We start from the raw sequence: 22,313 nt of genomic DNA, 5'->3' as shown, positions 1-22,313 counted from the left end.
GAGGGGGGCAGCGGGGGGGGAGGGGGCGGCCCGGGGGAAGGAGGGGGGCAGCGGGGGGGAGGGGGCGGCCCGGGGGGAAGGATGGGGGCAGCCGGGGGGGGGGGAAAGGGAGGCGGCCCGGGGGGAAGGAGGGGGCAGCGGGGGGGGAGGGGGGCGGCCCGGGGGGAAGGAGGGGGGCAGCGGGGGGGGAGGGGGGCGGCCCGGGGGGAAGGATGGGGGCAGCGGGGGGGGGGGGCGGCCCGGGGGGAAGGATGGGGGCAGCGGGGGGGGAGGGGGGGGGGCCCGGGGGGAAGGAAAGGGGGGGCGGGGGGGGGGGGCGCGGGGGGGGGGGGGGCGGGGCCCCGGGGTGCCCCCCGGGGGGCGGGGCGGGGGGCGGCGGGGGGGGCGGGGGGGGCGGGGGGGCGGGGGGGGGGGCGGGGGGGGGGCGGCGGGGCGGGGGCGGGGGGGGGGGGGGGGCGGGGCGGGGGCGGGGCGGGGCGGCGGGGCGGGGCCCGGGGGGCGGCGGCGGCCGGGGGGGCGGGGGCGGGGGGGGGGGGGGGGGGGGGGGGGGGGGGGGGGGGGGGGGGGGGGGGGGGGGGGGGGGGGGGGGGGGGGGGGGGGGGGGGGGGGGCGGGGGGGGGGGGGGGGGGGGGGGGGGGGGGGGGGGGGGGGGGGGGGGGGGGGGGGGGGGGGGGGGGGGGGGGGGGGGGGGGGGGGGGGGGGGGGGGGGGGGGGGGGGGGGGGGGGGGGGGGGGGGGGGCGGGGGGGGGGGGGGGGGGGGGGGGGGGGGGGGGGGGGGGGGGGGGGGGGGGGGGGGCGGGGGGGGGGGGGGGGCGGGGGGGGGGGGGGGGGGGGGGGGGGGGGGGGGGGGGGGGGGGGGGGGGGGGGGGGGGGGGGGGGGGGGGGGGGGGGGGGGGGGGGGGGGGGGGGGGGGGGGGGGGGGGGGGGGGGGGGGGGGGGGGGGGGGGGGGGGGGGGGGGGGGGGGGGGGGGGGGGGGGGGGGGGGGGGGGGGGGGGGGGGGGGGGGGGGGGGGGGGGGGGGGGGGGGGGGGGGGGGGGGGCGGGGGGGGGGGGGGGGGGGGGGGGGGGGGGGGGGGGGGGGGGGGGGGGGGGGGGCGGGGGGGGGGGGGGGGGGGGGGGGGGGGGGGGGGGGGGGGGGGGGGGGGGGGGGGGGGGGGGGGGGGGGGGGGGGGGGGGGGGGGGGGGGGGGGGGGGGGGGGGGGGGGGGGCGGGGCGGGGGGGGGGGGGGGGGGGCCCCGCCGCCGCCGACGTCACCGCTCCGCGCCGCTGCAGTCATCAGGGCGCGTCGGGCCCCGAGGCGTGCGGCTGCGGGCATGGCGCTCTTCCACGTCGCGCGGTACGCAGGCCCCGAGGCGGCCGGGGCGGAGGCGGGGGCGGACGGCCGGGCGCGCGCGCTGCTGGAGCGGCTGCAGTGTCGCGCCCGGGAGCGGCAGCGGCAGAAGCAGCCCCGGCAGCAGGAGGCCGAGCGGGCCGCGGAGGCGGCGGGGCGGCGGCGGCGGCGGCCGCGCAGACCGCGGAGGCGCGAGGGCTGCGGGGCGGCGGGGAGCCCGCCCGAGCCGCGGGGGAAGCGGCGGAGACTGGACGGCGAGGACGGGGGCGCAGGTGGGGCCGGGAGCGGCGAAGACGCGCCGGTGGACCCGGGTGGAAGTTCTCCCGCGGAGGGTTCGGCGCCCCCAGCCCGCGGCCTGCTGCCCGGGGCCCTCAGGAGGAGCGGGGCGGCCAAGGTGAGCGGCCGGCGGGTGCGGGCGGGTGCGGGCGGGGAGGAGCCGGGAGGAGCGGGGAGGAGCGGCCGTCCCTGCGCCTCGCCCCCGGCCGGTGGCTCGCGTCCTGCGCAGACCCCGGGGAGTGTCGCAGGCGGCTCCGCTGTTCCAGTCGGGGCTGGGCTGGTTGTGCCTGATGGGGCACAAGGAGCTCTTACTTGGTGCGTATCCGTTTAGTAAAGGGAACCGATTTTGGCGGGGGTTTAGCTTACTCTTTTTCTCCCTTGAGTGGGGCTTTCCAGCAACTAGATACTGAGCTCAAGGGCTCTGGGATGATGGGGACTCCGGGAGAGGAAACGGTAGGCTGGCCCGGGCGCACTGGGACCCTCGGGTCGGGGCCTGTGTTGGACCAGGGTCAGGAGAGGAGGACCAGCCTGAGAAGGATGGACGGGGGAGGTGAGCATCGGGCAGAAGCAAGGATCAGGGCAAAGGCCCTGGGACAGCGGAATGTAGAGGGACAAACATCTGGGGATCCCAGGTGGCTCAGCGGTTTGGTGCCTGCCTTTGGCCCAGGGCGCGATCCTGGAGACCCGGGATCGAATCCCACGTCGGGCTCCCGGTGCATGGAGCCTGCTTCTCCCTCTGCCTATGTCTCTGCCTCTCTCTCTCTCTCTGTGTGTTTCTCACAAATAAATAAATAAAATCTTAAAAACAAGCAAACAAAAAACAGATCTCTGTGGCTAGAGCATGGTCAGTGATAGGAAATGAGGTTGGGGGCAGGTGCCAGGTCACAGAGGGCTTTGCCAGGTGTGCCTCTGGGTTGGATGTCATCCTAGCTGTGAGAGGACTGACGCTTCCTGATTGTGTCTCTTAATTCCTTCGGAGGTGGTGTGGAAGGTGGGCATGAGAGATGGAGGAGAAGCTGGGGAACTAGTCAGGCTACTCAGCCTGCTTTGCTGTGGTCTCTTCAGTTTGAGTCCCTGAGTCTTTGGTGTCTGTGGGTCTTGCCCCCCTAGTCCCGGGGAGTCTGGAGTATTCACTCGCCTTCTTTCTCTTCATGGTAGGCCCAACCTTTCCTGCCATTGTGGTTGGCTGAGCCAAGCTCTGTTGGAAAGAGCGTCACAGAAGACTTGGTGCCTATTGAGGACATCCCGGAAGTCCACCCTGACATGCAGAAGAAACTGCAAGCACACGGCATCTCGTCCTACTTTCCAGGTGTGTGTGGGAGGGGTCTGGACACATGCCCTCAAGAGCATCCCCACCCAGAATCACACAAGCCACAGGATAGCAGCTGTCAACATGGCTCCCTAGGCACATCCAGCATCAAGTGTGATCTAGGCGTTTGGCCATCTGGGCCTGGTGCTCTTCGAGGCCCAGGTGCTGTCCTTGAGCAAGAACAGCCCAGTCTAGAAGTCATAGGTGAAGGGCAAGGCTACTTTGGGCTTTGGTAGTTGCCCTGATGTTGGGTGTTAATGCACAAACGCGACTTGTGTCTCATCCTTCTTTGTCCAGTCCAGGCAGCAGTGATTCCCGCTCTCCTGGAAAGCATCGCCAACGGGTTCCTGGTGGCCAGAGGCGGCTACCGGCCCAGTGACCTTTGTGTTTCTGCCCCGACGGGCAGTGGGAAGACCTTGGCCTTTGTCATCCCTGTGGTACAGGTGAGTGTAAGGACCCCCCACTCTGCAGGCAGGCTCAGCAGGCAGGGAGCCGGCTCTGCTTACACATGTGGCTGTCGCCTCCTCCCCCAGGCCTTGCTATGTCGAGCTGTTTGCCAGGTCCGAGCCTTGGTTGTGCTGCCCACCAAGGAGCTGGCCCAGCAGGTATGTGCAGCCCGCGCCTAGAAGTCAGAATTAGGGATTTCGACACTGTGGTGCTTCCTACCAGGCTGCTGATGGCCATTCCTTCTCCAGGTGAGCAAAGTGTTTAACATCTACACAGATGCCACTCCTCTGCGTGTCGCCCTGATCACTGGGCAGAAGTCACTGGTCAAGGAGCAGGAGAGTCTCGTCCAGAAGACGTAGGTCCTGCTACGTTGGGGACTCTTCAGGGAACAGGGAGTGGCACGAACCCCTCTCCAGGCCTCTTTGTGGTTGGGGGGTCGGCATGGGCTCAGTGTTGAGCCACTCTGCTCCTCAGAGTAGACGGCTTCCGCTGCTTGGCTGACGTGGTGGTGGCCACCCCTGGCCGCCTGGTGGACCACATTGACCAGACCCCAGGATTCAGCCTCCAGCATCTCCGCTTCCTGGTACGTTGCACACCTGGAAGAAGACTGGGGTTTGGAACCAGTGTTGACTCTGACCACCAGACACTAGATCTCTTGCTTCCTTTAGATCATCGACGAGGCCGACCGGATGATAGACAGCATGCACCAGTCCTGGCTGCCCCGGGTGGTGGAGGCAGCCTTCCCGAGTGATGTTGCCAATGACCCCTTTGCTCTGCTCCAGAGGAGACAACTCAAGGCCACCACTGCTGCCAGGTACCTAATGCTGAGCTCTGCTCTGCACTTGGCATAGCCTTTTCCACCGAGGCCCCCTTGTCACGGCCGTCTGTCTCTAAGACCCCTTTCACCAGTCTGATCGGGTTTGTTCTGGGGCGGCAAGGCTCAAGGAGAACAACTAGGGCTCTGCAGGTCTGCTGGCCAGGCCAAGACTGCTGTCCCACCCCTCACTCCCCTGTCAGTATCTCTTGTCCTCAGATGCCGCTCCAGAAGCTGCTCTTCTCCGCTACCCTGACACAGAATCCTGAGAAGCTGCAGCAGCTAGGCCTCTACCAGCCCCGGCTCTTCTCCACAGGGCTAGCAGGCAGGGGCCCCAGAGACACTGACGGGGACGGGGACTCAGGCGGGAAGTACACCTTTCCTACAGGGCTGTCTGTGAGTAGGGTGCACGGCGGGGGGATGGGGGGTGTGTGTGCTCAGGCACGTGGGGCCTGGCCAACCCTGTGCTATCCCCACAGCACCACTACGTGCCCTGCAGCCTCCGCACTAAGCCCCTGGCCATCCTGCACCTGATTTTGGAGAGGAATTTCTCAAGAGTCCTTTGTTTTACCAACTCCCGCGAGAACTCTCACAGGTGAGGCCTTAGGAGGCGCAGGGGGAGCAGAGGGATGCAGGTTCCAGGCCCTACCCACTTAGCTCCTTGCGGCTTTTCCCACCCAGGCTCTTCCTGCTAGTCCAGGCTTTCGGAGGTGTGGCTGTGGCTGAGTTTTCCTCCCGCTGCAGGCCTGGCCAGAGGAAGGTGGTTTTGAAGCAGTTTGAGCAGGGGAAGATTCAGCTGTGAGTACCTGGAAAAAGAGGGCAGTGGAATCTCACCTCAGGGCCCTCTGAAGGGGAGGTAGTTTCCCTCTGTGGGAAACCAGTCTCCTGGCTGGTGGGGGTGGGGCGCTCCTGGTCTCAAGCAGGGCCCATAGCCCCTGCTGTTCTCCAGCCTCATCAGCACAGATGCCATGGCTCGAGGTATTGACGTGCAGGGTGTGCAGCTGGTAATCAATTATGACGCTCCCCAGTATCTGCGGACCTACGTGCACCGGTGAGTCTGCCCCGGGGTTGTGGAGGGAGATTTCCTGGAAGGAAACCACTGTCCCAGAGGACCCCTGGAGGCCCCCAACCTGGTCGTTGTGCTTGGTTTCAGGGTGGGAAGAACTGCCCGTGCTGGAAGAACCGGACAGGCCTTCACTCTGCTCCTCAAAGTGCAGGTCAGTCTGCTTGAGTCCCTGTAGGGGTCAGGGGTCCCCTGCTGGCAGCACTGCTCGGGGAAAACGGGATCCCTTTCTACCCATTTCCCTGCAGGAGAGGAGATTCCTCCGGATGCTGGCTGAAGCCGGCGTGCCCAAGATGGCACGGCACGACATCCCTAGTGAGCTCCTGCAGCCGCTCGTCCCTCGGTACGAGGAGGCCCTGTCTCAGCTGGAGCAAGCTGTCAAGGTGAGGGGCCAAGGCGTCCTATGACACACGTCTCGTGTCGGAAGAGACCTGATGTGTGGGAAGGGAGTACATGGCCCTGGGAGGGGTGTTGGGGTCAGAACCGCACTTTCTGAGCGAGTGCCGGGTGCTGCTGCTTGCGGGGAGTGGGGGTGGGGGTGCGCAGGTGGCACCACTCAAGCCTCTGCTTCTCCCCTCCGCAGGAAGAGCGAAGGCAGAAGGTGGCCTAGACAGGCTCGGAGGACTGCAGGCTGAGCCCACAGCAGAGCAGGCTCTTCCCATCCTGTGCCTCTTCCAGGGCTTAGCCACATCCTTTCTGAGACAATACTGAATGGTGGCTGCTGGATATGTGAGCAAAAGACAGATTCCTCTGATTTCAGAGGGAGCTGGGGATGTGGGGCCGTGCTTGGCACAGCTGGCCAGAGGCAGAAACACGATCGTACCTACGTCTCTTAGTGTGGGAAATAACAATCCTGTTCAACGTGACTCGTATATCAAATGTCATTAATACACTCTTTTTTCCTTTGTTCTATATATTAAGGTTTCAGGAAGTTCTTTAAAATTCTATGCAGGTTTTTTTTTTCAGTTAATTAACATATAGCATATTATTAGTTTCAGAGGTAAAGTTCAGTGATTTATCTGTCTTACGTACACCCAGTGCTCATTCCATCAGGTGCCTTCCTTCATGCCCATCACCGAGTCACCTTATCCCCCGTCCCCCTCCCCTCTAGTGACCCTCAGTTCGTTTCCTAGAGTGAAGAGTCTCTTACAGTTTGTCTCCCTCTCTGATTTCATCTTCTTTTATTTTTTGCTTCTTCCTCTATGATCCTCTGTTTTGTTCTATTTTTTTTTATTTATTTTATTTTTTTATTTATTTATGATAGTCACAGAGAGAGAGAGGCAGAGACACAGGCAGAGGGAGAAGCAGGCTCCATGCACCGGGAGCCTGACGTGGGATTCGATCCCGGGTCTCCGGGATCGCGCCCTGGGCCAAAGGCAGGCGCCAAACCGCTGCGCCACCCAGGGATCCCGATCCTCTGTTTTGATTCGTAAATTCCCCATATAAGGGGAGCCCATACTATCACTGTCTTCTGACTTCTGACTTACTTCACTCAGCGTAATACTCCCTAATTCCATGTACATCGTTGCCAAATGGCAAGATTTCATTTTTCTGATGGCTGAGGCATATCCATCGTATCTACACACCACATCTTCTTCATCCATCATCTCTCGATGGACATCTGGGCTCCGTCCACAGTTTGGCTATTGCGGACACTGCTGCTGTGAACATTGGGGAGCAGGTGCCCCTTTGGAGCACAGTGTTTGCGTTCTTCGGGTATGTTTCATTGTTTTAAATAACCTGCTCATCAGATGACAGAGTCGCTTTACCTCCTCAAGCGGGCAGTCCTCAAGTGCAGTCTTAGTGTTTACGGGTAATGGACACGAACAGACACATTCGTACTTTCCAAGTTGAGGACCAAAGGACGACATCACTGACCCAGCAGGTGTTCTCAAGTGTTACCATGTCTTCCTCCGAGGCCCGACGGTGGAAGGATGCCATTGTGATACGTCCAGGTTTCTCAGTCACCTGCTTGTCAGTGTTACGTTTGGATTTCTATAAAACAAGTGGTTGTGTCATCTGAGGACGATGATGTTTGCTGTCAGTCTGGGACCTGTTATATTTCCAATGATATAATGAAAATTCGTGGACTTTTTTTTTTACCTCACTGTGGTGTAAGAACAACCGGGAGTTCCTCCATCAGTCATGGCACAGCACAGGCCTACAGGCATGAGTGTTCTCCGTCACTTCACTGTGGGCTTCGCCACACTGCCCCCATCACTACCACTCCTCCCTGCAGGCCCGCACCAGCATTCTCCCAAGAGGGGCGTCTCCACGTACCCCTCCCACACCAGAAAACACCCATCCAGTGTCTGTGGGATGTCCTTTGGTCCTCGTGAGACCACGTCTTGCCATCAAATGTCCCCACGGGAAGTACATAAAGGACACCTATGACAGCTTAAGTTTGGCACATGCGGGTTTCTTGGACATGTGGACACTGACCCAGGGGACCGCAGTGCCAGTGAGCAAAACAGGAAGAAAGCCCTGTCTTCTCCTCTTTCAGCTGTGGCCAACTATTTAGTGATGGGGGAAGGTGAACAGATACTGGCCAGACTTTGGGGAGATCAGTGCACAGTGTGAGTGACCCAGTGACCGTAGGTAGCATAAGGTCCCCTCAAGACCTTGGGGAGAGAGCCACAAACTACAAGTCTGGCAGGAGTCCTGGTTCTCATGGCCACTTCCACCAGGAAGCCCAGAGAGGGCCTGGAGAGCCCCTGGTGTGAGCAAGTGCACTGCAGTCTGCCACTCCCTGAGTATGTTGGGCAGGGCCTGGGTTGTCCGGGGCAGCCACTGCTGGCCGTCTCCTGGTCCGTGTGGCACTGGCCAGCCCAGGCTTCCCTGTCCCAGGAGCCTTTGAGCACAGGGTTTGCATGGGTGGGCACTGCTCATGAGGAAGGAAACCTTCCATGTTTCTACCACAGGCTGCTGGGCCCCGTGCCTGTGCTCCCAGGTCAGAAGGGCTTCCCACCCCTCAGAGCAGGGGCTCCATTTCTGTCCCGAGCACTCGCTGTACATCTAAATCATGAATGAATAACCCCAAGAAACACGTCAAAGTGGAGTAAAAATCTGCTGAAGCTCCCATCCCTCCGAGGCCTGCAAACTTGCCTGCGCTAAAAGCACAAGGTCAAGTTTGTTATATTCTGGAATGTCCTTGGTCCCCACACTGTGACTCCTGAAGCCACAGAAGCACACACAGCCCCTATTAAACATCCCTGCCTCAGCTCTTCTCTGCGAAAGTGATGCATCCTGGGCAGTGGTCCTCACCTGGGCTCTGATGAGTGCTCTTCCGTTGTCTTTAAGAAATTGTAGGTTTGGGGCAGCCCAGGTGGCTCAGTGGCTTAGCGCCGCCTTCGGCTCGGGCTGTGATCCTGAAGACCCAGGATCGAGTCCCACGTCGGGCTCCCTGCATGGAGCCTGCTTCTCCCTCTGCCTGTGTCTCTAACTCTGTGTCTCTCATGAATAAATAAACAAAGAACTTAAAAAAAATAAAAAAAAAATTGTAGGTTTGCTCATGTTGAGTCAACACTGTTCTAGCCCCACATGACTTCGGGAAACAGGTGCTCCCAAGGACATCCTCTGAGTGGCGCTTAGCACTACTGGTGCAGGCAAATACAATGCTCATGAGACTCTTAAGTCCCCCTGCTCAGGGGAACATCTGCTTCTCCCTCTGCCCCTCCCCCTCTCAGGCTCCCTCTCCAATTTATCTGTTTTAAAAAATAAAATAGGGGGGATCCCTGGGTGGCTCAGCGGTTTAGCGCCTGCCTTTGGCCCAGGGCGAGATCCCGGAGACCCGGGATCGAGTCCCGCATCAGGCTCCTGCCATGGAGCCTGCTTCTCTCTCTGCCTGTGTCTCTGCTTCTCTCTCTCTATCATGAATAAATAAAAAATAAAATCTTTAAAAAAAATTAAAAATAGGGATGCCTGGGTGGCTCAGCGGTTGAGTGTCGGGCTTTGGCTCAGGGTGTGATCCTGGAGTCCTGGGATCAAGTCCCGCATTGGGCTCCCTGCATGGAGCCTGCTTCTTCTGCCTATGTCTCTGCCTCTCTCTTTGTGTCGCTCATGAATAAATAAAATCTTTTTAAAAATTAATAAAAAATTTAAAAAATGCTCCTGGACTTTTATTTTTTTTTATTTTTTGCTCCTGGACTTTTAAAAATATTGAGTATTTTTATTTTTTAAGATTTATATATTTATATATATATATTTATATATATATATAAACATCACTTGCTCAAAGTTTGAAAAAGCGTGTTTTCACATGCACCAATTCTCCAAGAAAATAGCCCATGAACAAATCTGTTTAATCTCAGTGTGGACGAAATCAATGCCTGCTAATCCCCAAGTACTCTGTGTCTCTGGCAGATTCAGCGGCAGAGTGGGCATGGCTGGGGCAGCCCTGGAATACACAGCAAGCACCTGGCAGGAGGAGAGTGGGACCCGGAGCAACACGCGCATCTAGACCCTGGACATCAGCGAGTGTAAAGCCCAGCGTCCCCGTGGGACAGGACGGTAGGTGAGACAGGAGCTCCTAGGACATGAGTCAGGGTCTGAACCGTCTCTTCCTGTGAAGGGAACACCTGCCTTCCTGGTCCTGCCTCTGACACCACTGCTTCCTCCGTGGACACGGGCCCTAAGGACACACGACTCCAGGTGCCGAGTCCAGAACCATTCACGATCTCCCCTGGGTTTTCTCTTCCTCACATTTGTTTTCAAGTCGTCTTTACATCCCCTCATGAGGCTCGAACTCAGGACCCCGACATTGAGTCTCTTGCTCCCAGGACCTTGTCTTTAACCCATAAATTTCTTGGAAGTAAGTTTCTCAGTTTCCAAACAACTAAAAATGTAAAATAACTGGTTTCTCATTTTATTTATTGTATACAGAGAATGGTCCATGTGGGGCTGACGTTAAATTTTGCCGATGGTTCCTTTGGGGACAATTTACACTTTCCATGTGTACTTTCAAAGAATCCTCTCACTTTGTGAAGGTTTTTACAGACACACACACTGTTTTATGTGTACGATGTGGTGAAATAGGGTCATCTGTGTTGTTCACACGTTCCACATCCTGCGTTTTATTTCCTCGATCCATCATTTTCTGAGAGACCTGCCAAAGCCCTGTCATTTGTGGACTTAAGGACGTCCGCAGGGCTTCTGTCTCCGGTGCCGCACCCGCCTAGAGCCAGCCAGAGCTCCATCTGACACGGGGCTTGGATGCTTCGGTCACCCGCCACCCTGCACGGCTCCCCTCCAGCAGCAGGGGGCACAGACCACAGGGACAGTAAGAGGGGCGGGGGCAGCCCAACCCCACCCCCGCACGTGGTGCAAGCGGCCTGTACTGTGTGGGGTCCCGACCACCATCCACAAAGTGGGGAGGCCTCTGCACCTCTCCACACCCTGCCCATCGCTGTAACTGTGATCAGCACATAAAATGTCTGGGGCACCTGGGGGTTCAGTAGGTCGAGGGCCTGACTTGGTTTTGGCTCAGGTCAGAATCTCAGGGTCTTGGGATCGAGCCCCCTTGCGGGTTTGACGCTGAGTGGGGAGTCAGCCTGAGATTCTCTCTCCTCTGCCCCTCCCCCACTCTCTCCTTCTCAAAATAAATAAAATCTAATTTTAAAAAATTGGTAAATAGAGCCCAGCATATACTAATAGAATTGTTACACTGTCCCCAAAGGCGAGGTAGACCCAAATTTAAGACACTTGCATGTCAGGAAACTCACTTTATCATCAATTTAAAGCTAAAAACCACAAGATGACAAAATTATAATTCATAAAATTAGTAGCCATTCTTTTTTTTTTTAAAGATTGTATTTATTCATGAGAGACACACACAGAGAGAGAGGCAGGGACACAGGCAGAGGGAGAAGCAGGCTCCATGCAGGGAGCCTGATGTGGGACTCGATCCCGGGACTCCAAGATCACGCCCTGGGCTGAAGGTGGCGCTAAGCTGCTGAGCCACCTGGGCTCCCCCCAAATTAGTAGCTATTCCTAATAAAAATTCAGTCAAACATTTATCAACAAACTTGATTTATTTTTTAAAAAATTTTAAAAGATTTTTAAATTATTCATGAGAGACACACACAGAGAGAGAGAGAGGCAGAGGCACAGGCAGAAGGAGAAGCAGGCTCCATGCAGGGAGCCCGACGTGGGACTCCACCCGGGGTCTCCAGGATCATGCCCTGGGCCAAAGGCAGGGGCTAAACCGCTGAGCCACCCAGGGATCCCCTATCAACAAACTTGATTTAAACCTGGTGCTTGGGACCCCCGGGTGGCTCAACGGTTGAGCGTCTGCCTTTGGCCCAGGGTATGATCCTGGAGACCCCAGATCAAGTCCCACGTCGGGCTCCCTGCATGGAGCCTGCTCCTCCCTCTGCCTGTGTCTCTGCCTCTCTCTGTGTGCGAGTCTCTAATGGATAAAATCTTTAAAAACAAAACAAAACAAAACATGGTGCTTTAGACAAACTAGCTGCCAAAGCTCAACAGCAAATGCGTGACTGTTGACCCTCAGAAACTAATTCCATTACGTTGGGAACACAACAGGAGTGCCAGATAGCACACTTTCATTCAACAGACACTTCAACAACAACAACAACAACAACAAAAACCAAATGACAGGGGACTGAAATTACCATTATTTGCATGCTCTATGTTTGTACGCCTGTCAGTGTATGAGCTGTAATTCCCAGGACTGCAACGACTTCGGCCTTGGATTTGCTTGAGAGACAGGCAGACGTGTTTAAACCTTGTGTGAACAGTACGTGTCTGAGAAGAGGCATCACTCTTTTGAAAAGAGAAACGGGTGCATGGGTGGCTCAGTCAGTAAAGCACGGCCTTCAGCTCAGGTCATGACCTCAGGGTCCTGGGGTTGAGTCCTGTGTTGGGGCTCAGGGGGCTCCCTGCTCTGCAAGGAATCTGCTGTCCTTGTGCCTCTGCCCTGCTCGCTCTGTCAAATAAGTAAATAAAAATCCTAAAAAAAAAAAAAAAGTAACATAGTCTATACATGGAATAAAAGAATAGTATCAAAGAAGGGAGTTCTTGACTTGCAAAATATTTGTGTTTATTCTAGAGCTTTTGTAATAAAAAATTAGTGTTGTTCTGGCAGAGAAATACACCCCCCCCCCAAAAAAAGGAAGAAGGAAAAGAATAAAGTCCTGAAAATAGGTCCAGAGATATATAGCGAATAGAACTGACTTTGAATGAGAAAAAAGAGTGCTTTATTCACAAAATGATAGTGGCAACCAGAAAAAAAAACCTAGCCTCCTACCACACACAATTTCTGATGGAATAAAGGGCTAAACTTTCTGGATGGACACGGCAGGAAACCCAGACCCCATAAAGGGAAAAGCAGAAGTACACAGGAAGGTTCTAAACAAAGTAACAGGGCAGGGACGCCCGGGTGGCTCAGTGGTTGAGCATCTGCCTTCGGCTAAGGTCATGATCCCAGGGTCCTGGGATTGAGTCCCGCATCGGGCTCCCCACAGGGAGCCTGCTCCTCCCTCTGCCTGTGTCTCTGCCTCTCTCTGTGTCTCTCATGAATAAATAAAATCTTAAAAAAAGAAACAAAACTAAGTAACAAGGCAAAGACTCATCACGCCTCGCTGCAAAGGAGGGAAATATCCTTAATATACAAAGAGCTACAAAACCAAAACAACTCCCCAAGTAAAGGGGACAAACACAGGGATGTTCACAGGACAGGGGCTGCCCGTGGGCAACAGCAGCCACAGGATGCCCTCACCCTTTTGATGGCAAAACCCTTGTGTCTTCTAGGAACGTAAACTGCTACCACATTCTGGGAGACACCGACTGAAATGAAGATTTTACGTTCGTTTCCCCTTTGACTCATTCATTAGGCCAGTGTGAGTGGTGGTGGCCCAGGACAGACACAATGAAATGCTGTCCCTCAGGGCATGAGTGGACCAACGCAGCACCCCCTTGCAGTGGGCTGCTGTGCACCTATGTCCTGATCTGAGTGGGTGCCAGAGGCAGACAGAAACAAGACCGGGTGCGAGGAGGGAGGGAGCACGGAGAGGTCTGATTTTTCCATATTGTTTGAGTCTTTCTACGAGGACGTGTCCTGTAATACTTAAAAGCTAACCTAAAGGTATGCCTCATTCTAAGGTACAAAAAAGGGAATCGCTTTGGCAGTCAAAGTTTTCCAGAGTGTCTTGAAGCTACAAGTAGTAAAAGCAGAAGCTAGAAGTGACTATTTTTTTTAAAAGATTTTACTTATTCACAAGGGACACACACTGAGAGAGGCAGAGACCCAGGCAGAGGGAGAGGCAGGCTCCATGCAGGGAGCCCGACGTGGGACTCGATCCCGGGTCCAGGATCAGGCCCTGGGCAGAAGGCAGGCGCTAAACTGCTGAGCCACCCACGTGTCCCAAGAAATGACGGTATTTGTGCGGCAGCAGGACTGAAGCACCCAGGGAGCAGAGTGGACCGGCTGCCCGCCCCTGGAAGCCCCCACACCGGGTGCTGGCTGAGCGAGCACTGTCCCCCTTCCCCACTGCCCACACAGTGGGGGCCACAGAAATCTTTAGGGGACTGGCCAGCAGTTCAGCACATTTTATTCTCCCAGTTGGATGTGTGGCACCTCCTCTGGGCCATCCCTGAAAGTCATGATCCAAACAAACCGGCAGCTTATCCATCTGTCTCATTAGCTTTCATTTTCTTGAAGGAAAAAGCCAAGTGTTGACCATTAAAAAAAAAAAAAAGCCGAGTGATCAAGCTGGTACGTGTGTACACGTGGTGCGTATGCTTCAGTAAGTGCTCCCTGAACAGACAAGAGAGCAAGGACGACCACCCGGCGCAGGTCCTGCCGGGCCGCATTCTGGAGGACAGCCACGACCAGGCCACGACCAGGCCACGCACCAGGCCGCGCACCAGGCCACGCACCAGGCCACGACCAGGCCACGACCAGGCCGCGCACCAGGCCGCGCACCAGGCCACGACCAGGCCACGCACCAGGCCACGACCAGGCCACGCACCAGGCCACGACCAGGCCACGCACCAGGCCACGACCAGGCCACGACCAGGCCACGACCAGGCCGCGCACCAGGCCGCGCACCAGGCCACGACCAGGCCGCGCACCCAGGCCGCGCACCAGGCCACGACCAGGGCCGCGCACCAGGCCGCGCACCAGGCCGCACCAGCACGACCAGGCCACGACCAGGCCACGACCAGGCCGCGCACCAGGCCGCGCACCAGGCCACGACCAGGCCACGACCAGGCCACGACCAGGCCGCGCACCAGGCCGCGCACCAGGCCACGACCAGGCCGCGCACCAGGCCGCGCACCAGGCCGCGCACCAGGCCACGACCAGGCCACGACCAGGCCACGCACCAGGCCGCGCACCAGGCCGCGCACCAGGCCACGACCAGGCCACGCACCAGACCGCGCACCAGGCCACGACCAGGCCACGACCAGGCCACGCACCAGGCCACGACCAGGCCACGACCAGGCCGCGCACCAGGCCACGACCAGGCCACGACCAGGCCACGACCAGGCCCTCAGAGAAGATGAGGACTGCAACAGAGCCCAGGGCAAACAGCAGGGAAAGCCGGGGCTGGGGAGACCAGGGCTGTGCTGGAGCAGAAGGGGCTGCTGTGCTTGGAGGGGAGGCAGCTGCGCCTGTGTTGGAACCTGACCCCATACGCGTTTCTGGGCAGGGGGAACACGTGATCAACACACTATTTTGAGAACCAAAACCAGATATTTTGTGTACTTGGCAAACTGCTTAAGTAATTAAAAGGGTACGCCCAACAGTAAACACCCCTTGATCCCTGAGCAACCCCTGCCCTGTCGCCCTCCCCAGAGGCAGTGGACACACCACTTTCTAGGCTATTCTGTGCACATCCAAGCGTACATGTAGCTCCACTCTGAGAGCATCCCACACAATTCTGCAAGTTTCTATTTACTGAACCTTCCCATTCCAGATTATATAGCTCTACCTTGTTCTTAGTAGCTATGCTCTAGTTCACTGCACATACATACCATGATGTATCCAGTAAGATGGGACCTTTGTAAGATTATTTTAGGGTATAAATATTTTAGGGCATATTTAGGGTATAAATGCAGGCCAAGGAGAGAGAAAGGATGGCAGGAGTTCCCCTCTTTTCTCCCAAGGGCCACTGAAATCACAGCCCCTAATCTGGAGAATGGAGAGCACGCTGCAGAGACTGACACCAGATTTAACCCCCAGAGAGATGGTTAACAGATCTAAGTGAGACCTCTAAAGCCAGCGGTAGTCAAGTGGCCTGTGGGTGAGCCCTACAGGGCATGGTTTATGTGAAACTGAATTTGGATGCTCCTACGTACTGGAGGTGGTGGCAAACGGACCCATGGGTTCAGAGGTGCTCCCCACTGCAGCCAGACAGCAGAATCACTTCAGTGGCCCCTGCCCCACCTCAAATGTATACACAGAAACACAGCCTTGGGCTTGCTGAGGACACGATCAGATGGTCATGGTGATGGAAGGGTTTGGAGGACACACGATCTTCTCCACTGAGTATATATATATATTGTGGGGCAGCCCGGGTGGCTCAGCGGTCTAGGGCTGCCTTCAGCCCACGGCCTGATCCTGGAGACCTGGGATCGAGTCCCACATCGGCTCCCTGCATGGGGCCTGCTTCTCCCTCTGCCTGTCTCTGCCTCTCTGTATCTCATGATTAAAAAAATATATATATATTCTCTTTTATTTTTTAAAAAATATTTTATTTATTTGTGAGAGACAGAGAGAGAGAGAGAGAGAGAGGCAGAGAGACAGGTAGAGGGAGAAGCAGGCTCCACGCAGGGAGCCTGATGCAGGGCTTGATCCCAGTACCCAGAGATCCTGACCTGAGCTGAAACCAAGGGTCAAAGGCTGAGCCAACTGAGCCACCCAGGGACCCCCAGCAACTTTTTTTTTTTTTTTTTTTTTTAACAAAAGTAAAAGTAATCTAAGAGCAAAAGAGGTGACAAAGAAAAGTAACACTTGCAGGCCACCTGCTTTGAGGAGTGTTGGGTAGAGAGCCTGTGAGGCTCCACCTGGCCCTCCACCATGTGGGGTGTCTGGAGGTGGCAGGTGACGGGAGAAAAGGGTAGCCACTGCTGTGGCATCCAAAAGCACCAGGTTTTCCTCCACACGTATTTGGAGCATGAAGGCTGGGTGGGGAGGCGCAGTCTCAGCAGGGAGAGAGTGGCTTTCACTGAGAACCACCAAGCACGCTCCACTCCCATGGCACCAAGGGGGTGGGCCAGGAGAAGCAGGCATCTGCCTCCAACCCTGCGTGTGTTCCCTTTGTTTTTCCTTCACACAAATCAAATAAATGCAACTAGCATCTTATTTTAATTTGAATACTACTGTTCTATGAAAGAAAAAACGAAAAAACATATAAAAAGGTCATTTTATTATACCTTTTGTTTGGCGGGTATCCGTGCCCTCTTTAAAAGCCTACTGTTCAAGTACAAATGGGTATGTTTACAAAGTATGTACAGCTTCAGTCTTCTTCCTTTATGTTTAAACCCAGCAACTGTCTGGCACAGAAAGTGGTGAAGATGCACACAGGTGAGCCCTGCCTCACACGGCCCCATGCTCCTGCATGTGCAGGTTCAGCTTCTTGCTCTCCAGGGGTGCCCCCAAAACAGCCTCAGCTTAGTTAGAGCCAAGACCTGAGTAGAGAAGGACAGGTGCCAGTGCTCCACACAGCCAGGTGCAGTCAGACAGTGTTCTGGCGGCCACTGTGACTTCCAGACCTCCCCCGCTGTCCTGGCAGGAACACCGGTTCTTGGGCGATGCAGGAGTCTGCTGACAGGACCAATGAGGAGGCATGCACAACCTCCAGGCTTGTGCTCATCTCTGAAACGTGGACAGTGTACTCTTGACAACAGAAGACCGAGAAAACCACACCCAGGGAGGAGGAGGTTTCCTGGAGCACCTACCAGAGCCTGCAGGAAGGACACAAGTCACACAACTGCTCCATGTTCTGCATCAGGGAGCCAATGAAGGACACACCCTGGGACATGAGGGGCTCTCACTGTCTCACCCCCCATGCCACACACGCTGCCACCCCAGATAAGTTCTGACAGATGCGCTGCACTCCCTCCTGGGGTTCCAGACAAAGGGAAGGCTCCATCTAGCAGCTCCGTGCAGGGTGCTCTAAGGCAGGCGCAGCCAGCATCTCTTCCTCCTCAGAGCAAGCTGCCAGTGCCCCAGCAAGGACGAAGGGCAGAAGAACAGGGTGCACAAATCCCAAGAAGCTGAAACACGAGCATCCTTCCACATTGCAGCTCCGCAGGTTTGGGGGTAAAAGAGAGCAGGAGTCCCCTGAGTGCGCACATAGCCTTCCTGTGCACTCTGTCCTCGGGACAGCACTGGCCATGCCAGAACCAACTAGTGTTGGTGTGGGAACAGGTCACGGTACTGTTTCGACATATTCGAGTTGACTAAAATGTTAAGTCCCTTCCATCTTCTCAACATCTGATTTTTACTTGTTTCCAAATTTCTCACCCAGAGCTCAATAATGAGCTGCCTAGCTGCTTCAGTAAATGCCATGATATTGCTGCTGATGAAAATCGATGGGGAACCAAAAATACAGTCCGGGTCCCTCTGTGGCACTTAAAGTGGTACATGGGAGAGGACAGATAAAATTAACAGCTAAAATTCACTCTCAGAATGCCCACACAGACCCAACACAAGCTGATCTTCTGGACCAAGTAATCTGAGAGGGACAGAGACAGAACAGAGGGGGTCACTGGACATGCACGTCTGCCCGGTGTGAGCATCCAGGTAAGCAGACATCATCTGCCCATCACGCCCACTGCAAACACTTCTAGATTAGCCTGCCATAGTGAAAAGATAAAACAGGCGAACATGGGACCTCCTCTTTGCCCCTCAACTGCACCACCCTCTCACTCCCAAATACTGCACAGGTTCCCCACTTTACACAGAACCATGAGGGAACACATCTGCTCACATATAAGACACAGGCATCACAAGAAACAGAAATCTGGCATTACCAGTCTATGCTGAAGAGCTCACTATGCCCATTTCTGTAGGTGATACTTGCAGGTTCATAAATACTCTGTACATGGAGGTTTCTCTCCCATCAGCAGATCGTGCCTGGGATGGGCAGGACAGCGAGGGGGCGGTGACAGGCATCCTACTCTCACCGGCACCGCGCCCCTCACACAGCAGTTGGGGCCCCAAACCCGCCTGAGACAGGAGCTCCACAAAGTTCTCTGGAGTGGCTTCAGTGCACTACATTCAAACACAAGCTTCATCCAAAAGCTGGGAGAATATCCCGGATATGCGGGGGTAGACAGCAGTCATACTGTGCGGAGGGCCTGGCGGCAGCCCCACTGGCTGCTCTTTGGAATGACAATTCAATCGGGGATGGTAAGCCTTCACCACGGCCGGGAGCAGGTCATGAGTGTGCCTGGATGGGTGTCACTACTAAATACCTCCTTCAGACGTCTGCTCAAACAAGTCCCACTTTAGGAGGGAAAGAAATCACATTGGCTTCCTCAGATATTCTCTCCTCCCCAAGGACCAGAACACGTTTTCAGTGAGGGATACGGAACTGGGCAGAGGTGGATGCTGCCAAAGACCACGTCTGAGCTTCAGGAAGTCCATTTTATGACTCACTGCACACTCCATGTGGTGATAGGTGGAACACTGCACACTAACCTTAGGAGATATTCTACATGCCTTTCAGGACCCTGCACTACTGCTCTGGGGGAGAGGTGAGGAGCTTCAACGGCCAACATCACTTCCTCCATTGGTCACCTAATACAGAAAAGGGGGTGCTTAACGCAGGTCACCCCCCAACCCCCGTGGTGTAGGAGGCAGGATAATAAAACAATGACACTACTTTGTTTCCATTATAACTTCCCAGGTGAACACCTCAAATGACACTGTCCCACGGTTCAACAATAAATAAAATCTACCCACTTTTGGCTAGGTGGTAGAGCGCACGGTGGCCCATCCCGAGGCCAACCTGCTGCTGTGCCTAGGGGCACGGAGGTTTGGTGGGTGTCTTCAAGCGGACGGCAGGGACTCTCATTTGTAGCTTGGGCTGCTGGCTGGGGCTGTCGGAACTGGCCGGCACCTGGGCGGGGTTGGGGACTCCAGGGCTCTGCAGCTGGCCCGCTGCGGTTGGCACAACTTGCTGTTGCATGAGCTTTTGCTGCACCACCTGTGCTGTCGCCGTCACTGTGGGGATCATCTGCACCTGTTGCCCGGCTGCTGTTGCCTGAGTGAGGGTCACCGTTTGCGGGGAAGCCTGAGCCAGAATGGTTAGAAAACACAGATCTAGTGACACAGTCAATTAAATGTTACCTGAAAGATAGGGAGGGGGGGTTTTAGAAACCTCCTCAGCACAAATGCTTTTGTGAAACGTGAGAACTATGGTGATGTATCAAAGTCTGACCTCTGGTTTCTGACCACACAGGAACAGGAAAAAGCCACTGAACGCAACCACTGTTGGCACAGGCTGACAGCTGGCGCCTGGTGGTGGCATTCAGATTTTAGTGCTGTTTAGTTCCTTGAAATCTACATACCACTGTGATTTTGAAGTATTTTGTTAAAGCGCTGCTTGACAAGGCCACATTTTGCAGCAGCAAATAAAAAGGTGGAAGCCTGACGGTTTGGTGACAATGGTCACTGCTGTCCTCAGTAGTACTTATACTTCTAGGACCAAGGTCACTGTAAGCAGATTCTGTTTCCTGTGTTTCCATAAACTAAGCTATGGGGGTTTCAGCTTGTAGGATGCACTTGCACTTGCTGGCTGAAGGGAGGATCCTACAAATGGGCTCCTTTTATACGTTCGACACTGAGTCTGAATATGGGTGTTCAGTTTGTGTCCTGCTAGATTAAGGATCAGATGTTGTCCCCAGAATTAATCTTTGCTGAATTAAGACAATCAACAGTGATTTTCTGAGAGTTAATATTCTACTTTCCAGAATGAAAACCAAGAACTCTCCTAGCAGGAAACATGAAGTTTTACTCAAAGTCCATGGGAGACTCCCCAGAGGAGTGGGCGTCTGCAGGTCCTACCTGCTGGGAAGCAGAGGCCACCTGCTGGATGCTGGCCACAGGTGTCTGCTGTTGGACGACTTGAGGGAGTTTTGCGACCTTGACAAATCAAAACAAAAAAGCCAAATGTAGAATTCAAGAGAATGTGTACACACAGAGACCTTTTACTCTTTTCTTTCCTTCCCAGTTCTTAATGCAAAAGTAAAAAGAACACAGGGGCCAGATGACACCAAAGAGCAATTCTCGGTTTGCTCACCTGCAGCCAGTTATCATGGCTCACGCAGAGTAATGCCTGTCTCCTTCATCTGTGTGTAACCAACAGCTGGCTTATCTTGGGCTCACACTTCAGTCATGGTTTTTCTTTTACTAACAACTGTTCCAAGTTTATATAAGACAATTAAACTGAAGACAGAATGAAATATTTTGGCATTTCATCAGCGCTCATGAGAGTCCCTTCGCCAAGTCCAGGCGCTGTTCTAGGAGGTTGCCTACACCATGAAGTGATCTGGACCAGCTGGGGTCCATTTCAAACATGTCTCAACGTTCAACGTTTTAAACTAGAACTAGTTATTGTATCATCTTTTAATATTTTCCTTGTTACTGAGATCTTCATTCCTTTCTTTTTTTTTTTTTTTTTTAGATTTTATTTATTCATAAGAGAGACAGAGAGAGGCAGAGACGCAGGCAGAGGGAGAAGTAGGCTCCATGCAGGGAGCCCGACATGGGACTCCATCCCGGGTCTCCAGGATCACACCGGCGCTAAACCGCTGAGCCACCCGGGCTGCCCAAGATCTTCGTTCCTGATAAAACTTTCCACCCTGTGCTGCCTTCTGCAAACACATCATCCCACACATATGTGGCTGTCTCGATGCAGTGGGACAATTCAGGCAACTGGTGTCTACCCAGGGTGTAGGTTCAGAGCAAACCAGGCTCCCAAGTAGCAGTTGCTGGGGGCCAGGACACCTCCCACCTGGGTCTCTAACTCACAGAGCAGGGACGAAAATAAGTCTTACCAAAATAATTCTGGAGAAAATGTCAAATTACAAGATGTACTTTTAAATGAAAGAGCTCCAAGTAAATGTTAGTACTCACTATAAAATCTGAAATCATCGGAAGGCACTTACTAGCTCATTGTAACTAAAATAAAAATTGATAAAAATTGTAAACAGAATTTGCTAAGAGAAAAAGAACCCCTGCCTGAGTGCTCTGAGCACTGGCGGGAAACAAAGACTCGGTGAGCGAGATCAGGGCCCCACCTGCACACGGCAGGATAAGCACAGACACCTGTGGGTGAAACTAAGACGTCTCAACTCCCAACCTAAGCAGAGGTGGGAGCCCAGAGCTGGGAACTGAGGCGCTACAGCAGCTTTCACCCTGAGAGCACATGACTCTCTAGGTCATGCAGGGTGCGCCAGACAAGAGGCCAAGTTCAAACCCACCGTCAGCGATGAGCTATAGCTGTGGTTCTATCACCTGGGGGAAGCTGTGAGGATGTCAACTGCCTGAGGCTCTGGTGCTGCTGGGGGAGGGGACATGGCTTCAGAACTGAACTGACACTACCCGAGAGACACCAGCCCTCCTGCCACAACTGACTGGCCCTGGTAGTGCCCATGGGCGCCCAGCAGAAGCAGGAATCAGCCTTCAACCCAGACCTCGAAGCAATCCCACGGCAGGCTTCAAGGAGAATTGGCTTCCAAGAAAATAACCACTATAAATACAAACAGTTCCTGAGGCAACAACAGCAAGGACATAAAACCCTTAATTTAAATGTAGCCAATAATAAGGAATCAAACATAAAAATAACACAAATAGAAAAAATTATGAGAAACAAACGCAAAATGAGAGCGGAGAGATTCTAACGTACGTCTGTTAGTGAATGACACAGAAGGACATGGAAGAGACTGTGTAGCCATCAGCCACAGGGGTGAGCCTGGAGTCATCAGCACAGAGACTGATGGCAGCCTTGAGACTGGGGAAGACACAAAGGAACAAACACTCCCAGCAAACAAGGTGAAGAAGGGGATCTTCTTACTCTACTGAAGGCTGATTCTAAACATTGGA

General features: G+C 55.4%; 2 protein-coding genes across 13 annotated transcripts in view; one reads left to right on the top strand and one right to left on the bottom strand.

Moving 5' to 3' along the window:
- The first annotated feature begins 1,288 nt into the window (after nt 1–1,288).
- Nucleotides 1,289–6,105, top strand: DDX51 (DEAD-box helicase 51). The gene is made up of 14 exons (XM_041728373.1): nt 1,289–1,724; nt 2,765–2,915; nt 3,213–3,358; nt 3,449–3,520; nt 3,611–3,717; nt 3,837–3,945; nt 4,031–4,176; nt 4,380–4,572; nt 4,656–4,771; nt 4,858–4,974; nt 5,126–5,227; nt 5,330–5,393; nt 5,488–5,622; nt 5,823–6,105. Exons 1-14 carry the CDS (start codon nt 1,314–1,316, stop codon nt 5,847–5,849), a joined length of 1,896 nt encoding a protein of 631 aa, XP_041584307.1. The 5' UTR covers nt 1,289–1,313; the 3' UTR covers nt 5,850–6,105.
- A 10,504-nt stretch (nt 6,106–16,609) lies between these two features.
- The window catches only part of EP400 (E1A binding protein p400), a 100,765-nt gene continuing 95,061 nt past the window's right edge, over nt 16,610–22,313 (bottom strand). For all 12 annotated transcript variants that reach the window (XM_041728492.1, XM_041728498.1, XM_041728495.1 and 9 more), the window contains 2 exons: nt 20,274–20,351; nt 16,610–19,500 (listed from right to left, as the gene is read on the bottom strand). In XM_041728492.1, the coding sequence (XP_041584426.1) occupies nt 19,228–19,500; nt 20,274–20,351 (351 nt within the window). In that variant the 3' untranslated portion in view covers nt 16,610–19,227. The remainder of the gene's footprint in view (nt 19,501–20,273; nt 20,352–22,313) is intronic.

Source organism: Vulpes lagopus, chromosome 14, assembly GCF_018345385.1.
Source record: "Vulpes lagopus strain Blue_001 chromosome 14, ASM1834538v1, whole genome shotgun sequence".
Lineage (NCBI taxonomy): Eukaryota > Metazoa > Chordata > Mammalia > Carnivora > Canidae > Vulpes > Vulpes lagopus.
Note: the sequence above shows the minus strand (reverse complement) of the source record. Positions and strands in the feature narration are given on the sequence as shown.